The 13,219-nt window shown below is 49.9% G+C and overlaps 3 protein-coding genes across 3 annotated transcripts; all 3 read right to left on the bottom strand.

The window, feature by feature from the left end:
* Positions 1–691: 691 nt before the first annotated feature.
* Positions 692–982, bottom strand: RhiXN_07601 (Transposon Tf2-7 polyprotein; the record flags this gene model as incomplete). The annotated part of the gene is made up of 2 exons (XM_043327417.1): positions 692–894; positions 919–982. The coding sequence occupies 2 exons, from the start codon at positions 980–982 to the stop codon at positions 692–694; spliced, it is 267 nt and encodes an 88-aa protein (XP_043182802.1).
* A 677-nt stretch (positions 983–1,659) lies between these two features.
* Positions 1,660–6,263, bottom strand: RhiXN_07600 (Retrotransposable element Tf2 protein; the record flags this gene model as incomplete). Its single annotated transcript, XM_043327416.1, has 2 exons — positions 1,660–5,049; positions 5,103–6,263. 2 exons carry the CDS (start codon positions 6,261–6,263, stop codon positions 1,660–1,662), a joined length of 4,551 nt encoding a protein of 1,516 aa, XP_043182801.1.
* A 1,126-nt stretch (positions 6,264–7,389) lies between these two features.
* RhiXN_07599 (Retrotransposable element Tf2 protein) lies at positions 7,390–11,939 on the bottom strand (the record flags this gene model as incomplete). The annotated part of the gene is made up of 2 exons (XM_043327415.1): positions 7,390–10,825; positions 10,849–11,939. The coding sequence occupies 2 exons, from the start codon at positions 11,937–11,939 to the stop codon at positions 7,390–7,392; spliced, it is 4,527 nt and encodes a 1,508-aa protein (XP_043182800.1).
* Positions 11,940–13,219: the final 1,280 nt, after the last annotated feature.

The following is a 13,219-nucleotide window of genomic DNA, read 5'->3' as shown; positions in this document are numbered from 1 at the left end:
GTGCGTGTGTGAATAGAAGCCTACATGTGAAAAGAGAAGCATGCTGCGGACTGCGCAGAAGTGTGGATTTCTCCTAAGCGCCCTTGGCACGGCATCTTGGCGCGGCATCTTGGCATAATAAGCGCCAAGATCACATGATTGGAAATGTCAGAGCCAACAACTACCACAGGGTAAACCTAACAAGCTATTGCCTAATATAGGACTTATCAGCTAGTAGGATCTAACAGAGCTCAAGGCAACTGCCAGATAAGGGGTTGGACAAGACCAATACAGTAAGTGTGCACTATGCTATAAAGATAGCTGGGCAAAGGACCTTTGACAGGGACTGGTATGCTCTCAGGCAATACTCTTAAATGTATGTCTTAGGGTAGTAGTGTTGGATGGGGATAAGAGGTTGAGTTCTGAGGCTTAAGGCTCTCAGAACCCTCCTTATATATTCACAGAGAAGGGGAAGAGTAATTACATGTACAAACATCATAACAAAGATAAGGTCACATGACCAGAGATAAGAAAACAAGATCACATGACTAAAGGTCATGTGATGAGATTACATAATAAGCGCTCAGCGCCTAAATAGCATAAAGATGCATATATCCATAAATCTTCATGAAAATAGCGCATATATTCACTATTTCTTCGACTTAGTGGATTTTAAGGTGGTCACGCCTCTAGGGCATGACACTTCCCCCCATTAAGGTCCAGCTGCCTCTGGATGTTCACGGTGAAACTTAGCCAATTTTTCAGGGGCATTGGCTAAGTGGGCCTTGGGCTCCCATGTGTTATCCTCTGGTCCATACCCTTTCCATTTAACCAAGTATTTGACTTGTTGACCCACTTTCTTGGAGTCTAGGATCCTTTCAACAGTATATTCCTCTTCTCCATCAGCTGTGACAACTGGGGGGAGTGGGACTGGATCACGGTCATACTCGTCTACTGGTTTTTTGTGTAATAGGGCAATGTTGAAGACAGGATGGACTTTCATGGATTTAGGGAGATCCAGTTTATAAGAGTTCCTGCCAATTTTCTCCAAGACCTTGTAGGGCCCCAATCGCTTATGTTCTAGCTTATGGGAAGGCCTTGAAGTTTTTGTTGTACACCACTGTAAGGTGGGTACTTGCTAGTGGTGGGCGCTTAAGGCCGTAACTACTACAGACACTGCTTATGTAATCTACTTATCTAAGGCTAACTAACACCGCTTAAGGCGGTTTTCTACTAACTACTGATGGCGATGGGGCCTGAGGCCTGGAGGTGTGGTAGGTCAAGTAAAGGGGTGAGTGTTACTGTTACTACTGGGGGCCGGCTACTTAGCTGGCTGGTTACCTTCTCTAGTGAATAAGAGACAAGGTAAAATCGACTTGGTGTCTCCAAGCAATTTCCCTGCTGTATATATAGACAAAACGTTCTATCTACATGGTCTGTGCGCGTGAGAGATAGAAGTGTAGAGGACAAATAAGAAGCGTATTGCGGGCTGCGCAGAAGCATGGATCTCTCCTAAGCGCCCTTGGCACGGCATCTTGGCGCGGCATCTCGGCATTGTAAGCGCCAAGATCACGTGATCGAAAAACATAAGATATCAAGTCCGTAAAAAATACTAAAAATAAGAGAAAATTCAGGCAATTCTAATGGTATATGTTAGGAGGTTATGACATTGCCCCCCCCTTAAAGGCTTTTGGCGGAGTCACGAGCCTTTTTCAGTTGCGACTTGTTGAAACGTTGAATTTCTTCCTGGCTGTGCTCCAGGAGTTCTTCTGGTTCCCAGGAATTGTCTTCTGGACCGTAACCCTTCCATTTGATCAGGTAGAACCATTTCCCTTGTTGCCTTTTGGAGTCGATGATCCGTTCCACTTCATACTCTTCTTCTCCCTCAATTGTCTCTGGAGGAGGTTGTTCTGGAAACGGTTGGCTAGGGGATTTGTGGACTTTGGATAATAGTCCTACGTAGAATACATTGTGGATCTTCAGAGTTTCCGGCAGCTTTAGGCGGTAAGCGTGACTGGAAATTTTTTCTAAGACTTCAAAAGGGCCTAGTCTCCTTGGGTCCAGTTTATTGGAATTGGACCTGAGTTCCACATTTTTTCCATCTAGCCAGACCATTTCGCCAATTGAGTATTCGGGAGTGGTTCCTTTGTCCCTGATCATTTTTTCCTTGCTCATTCTGAGGGCGGATTTGGCCTCCTTCCATTCGTTGGCCAGGGTGTCCGCTAGCTGGTCCGCTTCTGGTACGTTGGATGGTACGTTGGAGGGATTCATCACCGGATTTTTTCCGTAGATCAATTCAAAGGGTGTCTTTCCTGTAGACGCGTGTTTGGCGTTGTTATACGCGTATTCCGCCAAAGGTAACCATGTGGCCCAGTCTGAATGATCCGCGGCCACGTAGGAACAAAGGTAGAATTCAATGAACTGATTTACCCTTTCTGTTTGACCGTCTGATTCCAGGTGGTAAGCTGAGGAAAACAATGGCTTGATTCCCAACCTTTGGTAGAGAGCCCTAAGGAATTTTCCTGTGAAAGTGGTGCCTCTATCCAAGATGGTCTTGATTGGTAACCCGTGCAGCTTCCATACGTGACTGACAAATAGATCCGCCAGACCCTTGGCTGTGACCTTCTTTGAGGTTGGGATGAAGTGCCCAAACTTAGAAAAAGAATCAATGACCACTAGGATTGCATCGTGTCCGTTTGATCTGGGGAACCCCGTAATGAAGTCATATGAGATGGTGTGGAAGGGAAATGGTGGGACTTCTAGGGGTTTCAGGGAGATGACCGGGGCATGTGCGCGTCGGTTGGCTTGGCAGACAGGACAACATTCTACCCATTCTTTGGCTGTAGACTTCATTCCCGGCCACCAGTAATTCCGGCTCAAGAGTTTGAGGGTTCTTTGCTGACCCGGGTGTCCTGCTAGAGGGGAGTTGTGGAATTCCCTGAGGAGTCTTTCTTTCAGGGGTTCATTGTCTGGAACCACCAATTTCCCCCAATACCACAGGAGGTCCTCTTCCCAATCGTAGTCTCTGTAAGCCTTTCTTATTGATGGTGGGGCGTTATCGGCATCTTTGGTCAGAAATTGGATGATGGGCTCTAGGGAGGGGTCTTCCCTCAGTTTAGAGCGTACTTCTGTAACAATTTCCAGCTCTTCCTCTGACGTGTTTGCAAAGACCTCTGATGGTAGCATGACTTCTGGTTCTTGGGGGGTGTCAACATAGTCCAATCGTCTGGACAAGGCGTCTGGCTTCCCTGATTGCTTTCCTGGGCAATAATGTATCTCAAAATTGAAGTCGCTCAGGAATACGCGCCATCTAGCATGCCGTCGATTGAATGTCCTTGCCTGCATCCAGTACTCAAGGTTGCGGTGATCTGTAAATACCTGAACTGGCTTGTCTGTAGCTTCCAGGAAAATACGCCATTCCTCCAGGGCTTTGATGATGGCTAGGAGTTCCTTGTCATGAGTGTCGTAGTTTCCTTCTGCCCCTGAGAATGATTTAGACATGTACGCGATTGGGTGCAACCGGTTATCTGAGCCCTGCTGACTAAGAATGGCTCCCATGGCTACCCCTGAGGCGTCTGTCTCCAGGTAATAGGGGAGTTCTGGATTGGAATGGATAAGAACCGGAGACTTGGTGACAAGAACCTTCAACTCCTGAAAGGCTGTTTCCTCTAGGTTGCCCCATGTCCAGGGGGTTTCCTTTTTGGTAAGGTTGTGCAGAGGGCGTGCTACTGAGCTGAAATTAGGGATGAAGCGCCGGAGGTAGTTAACAAATCCCAGGAATGCTTGAACCTGTTTGACTGTTTTGGGGATTGGCCATGACGTGACCGCCTTGATCTTCTTCTGATCCATGGAAAAACCTGCCGGGGAGATGACAATACCCAAGTAATCTACCGTGGTGACATGGAAGTGGCACTTGGAGAGTTTACAGAATAGCTGATTCTTCATTAGTTGGGATAGGACTTCCCTGACATGGGCTGGGTGGTCCTTGGGGTCCTCTGAGAAGATCAGGATATTGTCCAAATAGATAACCACAGTGACGTCGATGAGATCCCTGAACAGATCGTTCATGAAATGTTGGAAAGCGGCCGGGGCGTTGGTAAGCCCAAAGGGCATTACTAGGTATTCGAATAGCCCGTACTTAGTTCTGAAGGCCGTCTTCCACTCATCTCCTTCCTTGATCCGGACATTATTGTATCCCCATTGTAGATCTAGTTTTGTGAAGATCTTGGCGTGTCTGAGCTTAGCCATGAGGTCATCTTGCCTTGGTAGCGGGTAGACGTTTTTGTGGGTAACCTCGTTCAACTTCCTATAATTGACCACCAATCGCAGGGAACCATCTGCCTTTTTTACAAACATGACTGGAGCGCCTGCCGAGGAGGTACTAGGGCAAATCTTGCCTGTTGCCAATTCCTCGTCAATGTGTTGTTTGAGCGCCTTGGATTCTGCATTGGTCATGCCGTAGATGGGTCCAGGGGAGAGTTTGGCGTTGGGAATCAGATCAATTGAGATATCATATTCCCTGTGTGGGGGAAGGACCTTAAACTCCTCTTCGCCAAATACCCTGGCAAATTCATGGTATTCCTTGGGCAAGTTGGCTAATGGGTTGGGGTCTGCTTCCTCTTCCAAAGCTATTTGGACTTGGTCAGGGAAAGTGATAGTTCCTTGGTTCCAATCTATGAGGGGTGACTCCTGGGTGAGCCATGTCATGCCAAGGATGGCGGAGGTGTTTCCAATGGGACAGACTAGGAAAGGGATAGTGTGGGGATGGCCATTGGCCAAAACCGTGAGATGAACCTGGTGCCAAATGCGACCAGTCTGGGATATAGTACCATCTAACATTCTCACAACTCGTGGATTTTCGAGTTGGGTTTTTGGGATTTTATATTTTTCCACAATTGAGGGGGAGATAAAGTTTGATGTTGCTCCTGAATCGATTAGGGTTTTGAGAGGTTCCGTCGGGAAATTGTGCAGTTTGAGATTGATAAATAACAAGGGCTTTTTATTAGAGTCCAGAGCAACTGATACAAACTCGCAATCCGATACATGCACATCTAATTTAGGGGCCAGGGGCTTGACGGTAGTCCTTGGCCTTAATCTTTTCCCGACCCTTCTTCCTCCGCTACCTTGGCAACCTCCTTGATTGTGGCTTTCCAGCCATTGGGACATTGTTTAATTCCATGCCCCTTTTGGCTGCACTTGACACAAAGGCCAGATGCACGGCGGCAATCTCGTTCTTCCGGGGTGACATAGTTGGGGTCCTCTGATAGGCGGACCCTGGTGGAAGTGGTGGAAGTGGAGGTGGTCGCGGTGACCGGGGACTTGGAGAGGGTTTTCTTGGGACGGTTTTCCTCATTTTTGCGGCGGATATTGTCAATTTTGATTGCCACGGCAAAGATGGCTTCAAGGTTGTCCGGGATGCTATCCTTGGTAGACAGCAGTTCCTTGACCTTCCAGTGAAGGCTGCGCGTGAATTGGGCGATATACGCCTCCTTGTTCCAATTGAGTTCCGCCATGAGATTGCGGAATTTGGTGACATACTCAGCCGTGGTTGTGGTCTGAGTTAGCGCGGCGATCTTTCTGGCGGCTGCCCTCTTGGCATTGGGATCCGCAAAGGCTTCCTTGAATTTGGCCGTCAAGGCTGATATGGTGGTGGGAGGATTTCCCTTGCCCTTGATGATTGTCCCAATGATGGGAAGTGCCCAGTCAGCAGCTTTGTCAGTCATGTGGTATAGGATCCACACAACCATCTGTTCCTCCTTGTCAAATTGATCACAATGGAGGGCTACCCAGAGCATCATCCTATCCAGCCATTGAGTGGCTTTTTGGCCCCTGACTTCTCCCTTGTAAGGATCTGGGAGGTCCATCTTGGGGCGCTTCACGCTGGACCCTGTGTCAAATGGGGTGAGGGAGCTGAGGCTCCTAGGCGTGCTGCGAGGCTCCTTTTTGGGGCGTCTGGGCTCCTCTTCTTCCTCTGAATTGAACCCTGTTCCTCTTGATGGCCTGAAAGGGGCCTTGAGCCCAGGCCTAACCGTGCCTGGAGTGTGGGTTTCCCCTCCTGTGTGGGTTGGAGGGGTAACAGGCCCAGTCGATGGGCCAGGCTTGGCTTGGACTTGGGGTCCTCCTTGATCCTTGTCGCCAAGTAAGTCGGCGGTCTCCTTGCATATGGCCTTGAGCTCAATGAGCTGTTGGCCTTGGTTACGGATTTGGTCCTGTAGGGACCCAACTGTGGCTGTGAGGGCTGTGACAGCCTTGAGGAGAGCGCTAATGGTCGGCTCCGGTTCCATTCTTGGCAGGTCTCGCAAAGAGGGAGATGGGCTGCAAGTGGGTGGTTGGGAATGGGATGGAACTGAGCGGCAACTGGAGCGGCTGGAAGGACGGGAGTAGGGGTGAGGGACGCCAGAGCGTGTGGATGGAATATTGAAAACGGCGTGGGGGAGATGGTGCCTATATCAGGACTTATGGGCGGTTTTTGTGTAGTATGTGGGTGCTAAACCTTTGCGTCAAGCACCTAGCGTTGGATAGTCCCTACAACAAATCAACAGATCTGGCGATCGTGATATGAGCGGGTTTTCTACAAGCGGGTGTTTCAGCTGACTAAGGTCGCTAACTACTGTGTTCCGGCAAAACACGTGGTATGCAGGGGATTAGGACTTGTCTGCCTTGTAGCAATTTGGTACTACATGGGGGTGGGGGATTTTTGATTATTATATCCCGCAAAGTGGCCCCGATCACGTGATTTCCCTTGTGCTAGTACAGGGAGCCTTCTCCTTGTTGATCAAGCCTACAGAAAGTCGATTTTACAATGTTGTACGCCACTGTAAGGTGGGTACTCGCTGTCCTAGACGTCTGTAAGGACGTTGAGGAGGAAGGCGCTTGCGGCCGGATGTATCTAAGTAGAGAACCGCGTAAGGCGGCGGCAAGCTATCCTGCGGCGACGACCAGCTATACTACAATGACCAAGGCCGTAAGGGCAATGACCAGCTATGTAACTACAGCAAGAAAGCCGCTTAAGGTGGTGTAAACTAAGTAGCTAAGTGGTTTACTGGGCTTAAGGCCCTCGTACAGTAGTGGGGATGCGACAAGAGGTAATCGACCTGGGTGTTACCATGGTCGGTTGGCCTCCTTATATATTCTACAGAGTAACTAATTACAAATACATCATATCCAATATGTAATCCAATAAGAACCCCGCTCCGCAGTCGGCCTTACTCATGCATACGTGTCACTGACGTGTCATAGTGATGTCATCAGGTGGAGGTGGCTACGTGTGCTGAGGTAAGCGCGGAAGGGGACGTGGCTCGGCGCTTAGCGTATGATATAGGCGCCGAAGTCACGTGATCGAAAATGTTGTCCGTTTGTCTTCGTTTAAATCCGAGAAAATGGGGATAAATTCCCTGGTATCGACTGTGTCTACGACACTGCCCCCCCTTTAAGGGCCTTGGCGGCGCCGAGGGCCTTTTCCTTCATTTCCTTTTCGAATTTTTTCAGGATTTTTTCGGCGTTTTTGAGGTTTTCCCTTGGTTCCCAGGTATTTTCCTCTGATCCGTAGCCTTTCCATTTAACCCTAAAAAACCACTTTCCGTTCCTATTTTCCATGTCCACGATTCCTTCCACTTTGTATTCTTCCTCCCCGTCCACGGTGACCGGGGGCGGCCGGTTTTCAAATGCGCGTTTATCGTCCCTTCTCACTTTTGACAGTAGTCCCACGTAGAAGACGTTATGGATTCTCATAGATGGCGGGAGTTCTAGGCGGTAAGCACGGTTGGAGATCTTTTTGGTTATTTTGAAGGGGCCTAGCCGTTGTTCCGTTAACTTGGGACTCAGGGTCTTTAGTTTTACGTTCCTGGCGTCTAGCCAGGCCTCTTCTCCTACTTCAAAACTGATTGGTTCTCCTGTTTCTCCGGCTGTCATGCGTGTTTTTGATTGCCGGAGTGCTGCTTCTATTTCCCGCCACTGGGATTCCATCTGGGAGGCTACGTCGTCCGCTTCGGGGACATCGGTAGGGACGTTGCTTGGAGTAAGTGAGGGTTCCCATCCATGTAGCGCTTTGAATGGGGATTTGCCAGTACTACTGTGTACTGCGTTGTTGTACGCAAATTCTGCCATCGGTAACCATCTGACCCAATCCCTTTGGTTGATCCCTGAATAAGCCCTTAGGAAGTGCTCAACCGTGGGGTTTACCCGTTCCGTTTGTCCATCGCTCTGCGGGTGGTAGGCTGAGGAGAAGTGGGGGTCTATTCCTAATTGTTTGTACAACGCCCTGAGGAATTTGTTATTGAAGACCCTTCCTTGATCGGATATTGTTTTCTCCGGCATTCCGTATTTCTTCCAGACATGTCGTAGGAAAAGATCTGCCAATTCGGGAGCTTTTAACTTCTTGGAACATTCCACCAGTATTACGTATTTGGTGAAACTGTCCACAATGACCAGTATTGAGTCGTAGGCTCCGTCCTTGGGTAGGTCAACAATCATGTTGTAGGATATGTGTTGCCAGGGGCAAGACGGCAGTTCTAACGGTTGCGGGGGAATGGAAGCATACTTTGGTTTGCGGATTCGTTGGCAAGTTTCACAGGAATCTACGTGCCAGTAAGTATCTGCGCGGATTCCAGGCCAATAGTAGTTCCTAGAGACTAGTTCCAATGTTCGTTGTCTACCCGGGTGCCTGGCCAGAGGGCTGTCGTGGAATATGCGGAGTAAGTCTGTCCGTAGAGTCCCGGTATCTGGTACCACAATCCTTCCCTGATAGAAGAGTAGGCCCGCCTCCATTTGGTAATCCTTGAAGGCTTGTTTGATGGAGGGCGGGGCCTTTGACTTGTTCTGTAGGAATTGGAGTATTTCCTCCAGGGATTCGTCCTGATCCAAGGATGCTTCAATTTGGCGTTGCAGCTCTTTTTCAGGAATAACTAGGGCAACGTTAGCGAATACAGGATCCGGTAGCATGGTCTGTGGTTCGGGTGGGATGTCCGCGTGATCTGATCGGCGTGATAGGGCATCTGGCTTGCCAGATTGTTTACCTGGGCGGTATACAATATGGAAGTTATATCCGGCTAGCAGTAGATGCCATCTGGCATGGCGGCGGTTGAACGTGCGGGACTCCTTCCAATATTCTAAGTTGCGGTGGTCGGTGAACACAGTGACGGGGTGTAAGGTTCCCTCTAAGAAGATACGCCAGTATTCAAAGGAGCGGATGATTGCCAGTAATTCCTTGTCATGTGTATCGTAATTCAGTTCCGCGCCTTTGAATGATTCTGACAGAAACCCTAGGGGGTGTAGGCGGCCGTCTTCTTGGCGTTGGCTCAATATGGAACCTAGTGCTGCGCCGGAAGCATCCGTTTCTAAGAAGTAAGGCTTGGTGGGGTCTGCATGGCAGAGTACAGGGGCGTTTGTGATAGCATCCTTGAGTCCCTGAAAAGCTTCCTGTTCTCTGGTATCCCATTTCCAAGGCGTGTCCTTTTTCACCAAATTATGCAACGGTCTGGCTATATGGCTGAAATTGGCCACAAAACGGCGGAGGAAGTTGGCAAACCCTAGGAAAGACTGCACTTCCTTGACCTTGGTAGGCGTGGGCCATTCCTGAACTGCCCGAATCTTGAGTTTGTCCAGACTAAAACCTTTGTCTGACACAATAATTCCCAAGTATTCCACCAATGTGACATGGAACGTGCATTTTGACGCCTTGCAGAACAATTGGTTTGCCATTAACCGCCGTAATACTTCATGAACATGCTGGGTGTGGGTTGCGTCATCCTTTGAGTAAATTAGGATGTCATCAAGATAAATGATGACGCATACATCCAATAGATCCTTGAATAATTTGTTCATGAAGTGTTGGAATGAGGCAGGGGCGTTGGTTAAACCAAAGGTCATGACAAGAGACTCGTACAGGCCATACTTAGTGCGGAATGCGGTTTTCCATTCGTCGCCCTCCTTAACACGGACATTGTTGTAACCCCATCTCAGGTCTAGCTTGGTGAAGATCTTGGCACCACGGAGCTGGGCCATGAGGTCATCTGGACGAGGTAACGGGTACACATTCTTCTTTGTCCGACTATTGAGGCGGCGGTAATCAACCACAAGCCAACGGGAACCATCCTTTTTGGGTACAAACATGACAGGGGAACTGATTGATGACTTGCTGGGGCGGATCTTCCCCGCCTTGAGTTCGTCCCTGAGCCAATCCTTGAGTGTGGAGGATTCGGCATCAGTCATGCTATATAACGGGGAATTGAGGGGCCCTTCTTCCGTTAGTTCAATGGCAATGTCGTAATGCCGATGTGGGGGAAGCTTGTTGAATTCTTCCTCCCCAAATACCTTGGCGTACTGGTGATATTTTGGGGGTACTCCTTCAAGGGGATTCTGATCAGCTTCCTCTTCCTCGGCAATGGCCACGTGTTCTGGTGGTGTATGGGGGAAGGAGAGGGTTCGCGCGTTCCAATTGATTTCTGGGTTGTGTGCGTCCAACCATTTTAGTCCCAAGATGGCGGCGTGAGATCCGGTGTTGCATATAAGGAAGGTCTTGGTCATTCGTTTACCATCAAATAGGAAGGTTAGGTGAGCTTTCTTCCAAATCTTTCCAGCCTGGGGGCTCGACCCATCGAGCATAGTTACGGTGCGGGGTTGAGGGAGGTCTATTAGGGGCAGGCGGAGTCGTTCCGCGGTGTGAGGATGAAGGAATGATGATGTAGCGCCTGAATCTATCAGGACTTCTAGTGGGTCCGCTTGTTTCTCTGGCTTAATTGAGATTGTGAAGAGTGGGGAAATTCTATTGGTGCTATTTGATATATTACAGATTTCAATAAGCCTAGAGTCCTTAGGGTCCTTGCGCGCGGCAGCAGGTACCCTTAGTCTTTTCCCAATTTGAGTCCAGACTCTTCGCCAATTTTGGCGGCTTCCTTCTTGACACCTTCCTCCTTGGGTGTGGCTTTCCAGCCAGTGCGGCATTCCGCAAATTTATGGCCCGCTTTACCGCATTTGATGCAGAGGCCTTCAGCCCTGCGGCGGTTTCGCTCCTCCTTGGAGACAAAGTTGGGGTCACTGGAGAGGCGCCCTGGTTTTGTGGCCTGTTGGCCGGTACTTGCCCCCCTATTGGGGGTGGAGGAAGTTCCAGACTTACTACCCTTAGGCGGGTGGCTGGCACGCTCCTCGCGGAGGGCGTTGTCGATGACCAGGGCTGCGTTCTGCAGCTCCAGGAGGGTAGTGGGGCGCCGCTCTCGGGTGGCGATGAGGCAGCTGACCTCCCAGTGGAGGCCACGTGCGAATTGCCCATGAAGGGCGGCGTCGTTCCAGTCTAGGTCCATGGCGATGGTCCTAAACTTTGTAATATACTCAGCACAGGTGCCTGTCTGAGTGAGGTAGGTGATTTGCCGCTCCGCGGCCCTTGTGGCGTCTGGGTTCCCAAATGCAGCCAGGAATTCCCTCCTGAAGTCCTCTACCGTTTGGATGATGGCCCTGTGGGACCCTAGTTGGTCGAGGTGAGGGTGCGCCCATGCTCCTGCTGCGTCCTTCATGTTCATTAGGAGGAATGAGAGTACCTCCTGGTCCGTTGGGAACATGCGCTGGTTAAGGCGGACCCATGCCATCATTCTTGTGAGCCATTGTCGTGACTCATTCCCAATTTTCCCCATATAGGCGTCAGGGTGATCTACCTTGACGGGGGCTTGGTATGCGGCTACTGGAGCCGCTGGTGGAGGGGCAACGGGGGAGCGGAGCCTGATAGGCGAAGATGGAGCGGGAGTTTGGACTCGTGGGGGGGCCCGGACAGGGGTTGGTTGGGCGAAGGTGATGGGAGGCTTGGTGGGGTTAGCCCAGGCGATGAGGGGCGCACTAGGCGCTGGAAGAGGGTCGGCTTTGGATAGGGGCCTGGGCGTGGCTTCGATTGCCGGTGGTTTCCGGTCTTCTGGTGTGTGGGGTTGGGGCCCATTAGCCTCGATGCGAGTGAGGGTTTGGTCGACTGCTCCCATCCAGTCTCGGGCTTCCTTGTTGACTTCCTTGATTTCCTCGAGTTCCCGCTCGAGCCGGATGACTTGGTTTTGCAATCCCAGGATGTTATAACCTCCTTACATATACCATTGAACTCGCATGATTTTTCTCTTATTTTTAGTATTTTTTCCGAACCTTGTATCTTATGTTTTTGATCACGTGATCTCGGCGCTTGTTATGCCGAGATGCCGCGCCAAGATGCCGTGCCAAGGGCGCTTAGGAGTAATCCACGCTTCTGCGCAGCCCGCAGCACGCTTCCTTTCTCACACGGACTCTTCTTTTCTCACAAGCACAGACCATGTAGATAGCGTGCTCTTGTCTATATACAGCAGGAAAATCGCTGGGAAACCCCAAGTCGATTTTACCTTGTCTCATACCCATTGAGGAGGCACCAGCCAGCTAAGTAGCCGGCCCCCAGTAGTTCAGCTGACGCACCACCCCCTTGATTAACTCGTCACACCTCCCAGGCCTACGGCCCCCTCGCAGTAGCATAGACAGTAGACCGCCTTAATTGGTATTAGGATAGCCTAGTCTAGTAGTAGATCACCTTGTTGTTTGTAGTAGTACGGCCTTAAGCGCCCGACCCCACTAGCGTGTGCCCACCTTACAGTGGTGCACGACATTGTAAAATCAACTTACGTAGGCTTGATTGACAACAAGAAGCGCCCCTGTACTAGCACAAGGGAAAATATCTGAACGGACTCCCCTTTTGACTAGAATAATAAAAAAGTCGTCGGTCCCAGATAGTACCAAATTGCTATAAGGCAGACGGTGTCTAATTGCCCGCTGTTATAACCTCCTTACATATACCATTGAACTCGCATGATTTTTCTCTTATTTTTAGTATTTTTTCCGAACCTTGTATCTTATGTTTTTCGATCACGTGATCTCGGCGCTTATTATGCCGAGATGCCGCGCCGAGATGCCGTGCCAAGGGCGCTTAGGAGAAATCCACGCTTCTGCGCAGCCCCCAGCACGCTTCTCATTTGTCTTAGTTACTTCTTTCTCTCACGCGCACAGACCATGTAGATAGTGCGCTTTGTCTATATACAGCAGGGAAATCGCTTGGAGACACCAAGTTGATTTTACCTCGTCTCATACTCATTGAGGAGGATCACCCAGCCAGCTAAGTAGCCGGCCCCTTAGTCATTAGAAGTTACCCCCATACTTTACTCACCACACCTCCCAGGCCTAAGGCCCCCTTGCAGTAGTATAGCAGTAGTAGGCCGCCCTAAGCGGTAATAGTATAGCCTAGATACAT

Source organism: Rhizoctonia solani, chromosome 9, assembly GCF_016906535.1.
Source record: "Rhizoctonia solani chromosome 9, complete sequence".
Lineage (NCBI taxonomy): Eukaryota > Fungi > Basidiomycota > Agaricomycetes > Cantharellales > Ceratobasidiaceae > Rhizoctonia > Rhizoctonia solani.
Note: the sequence above shows the minus strand (reverse complement) of the source record. Positions and strands in the feature narration are given on the sequence as shown.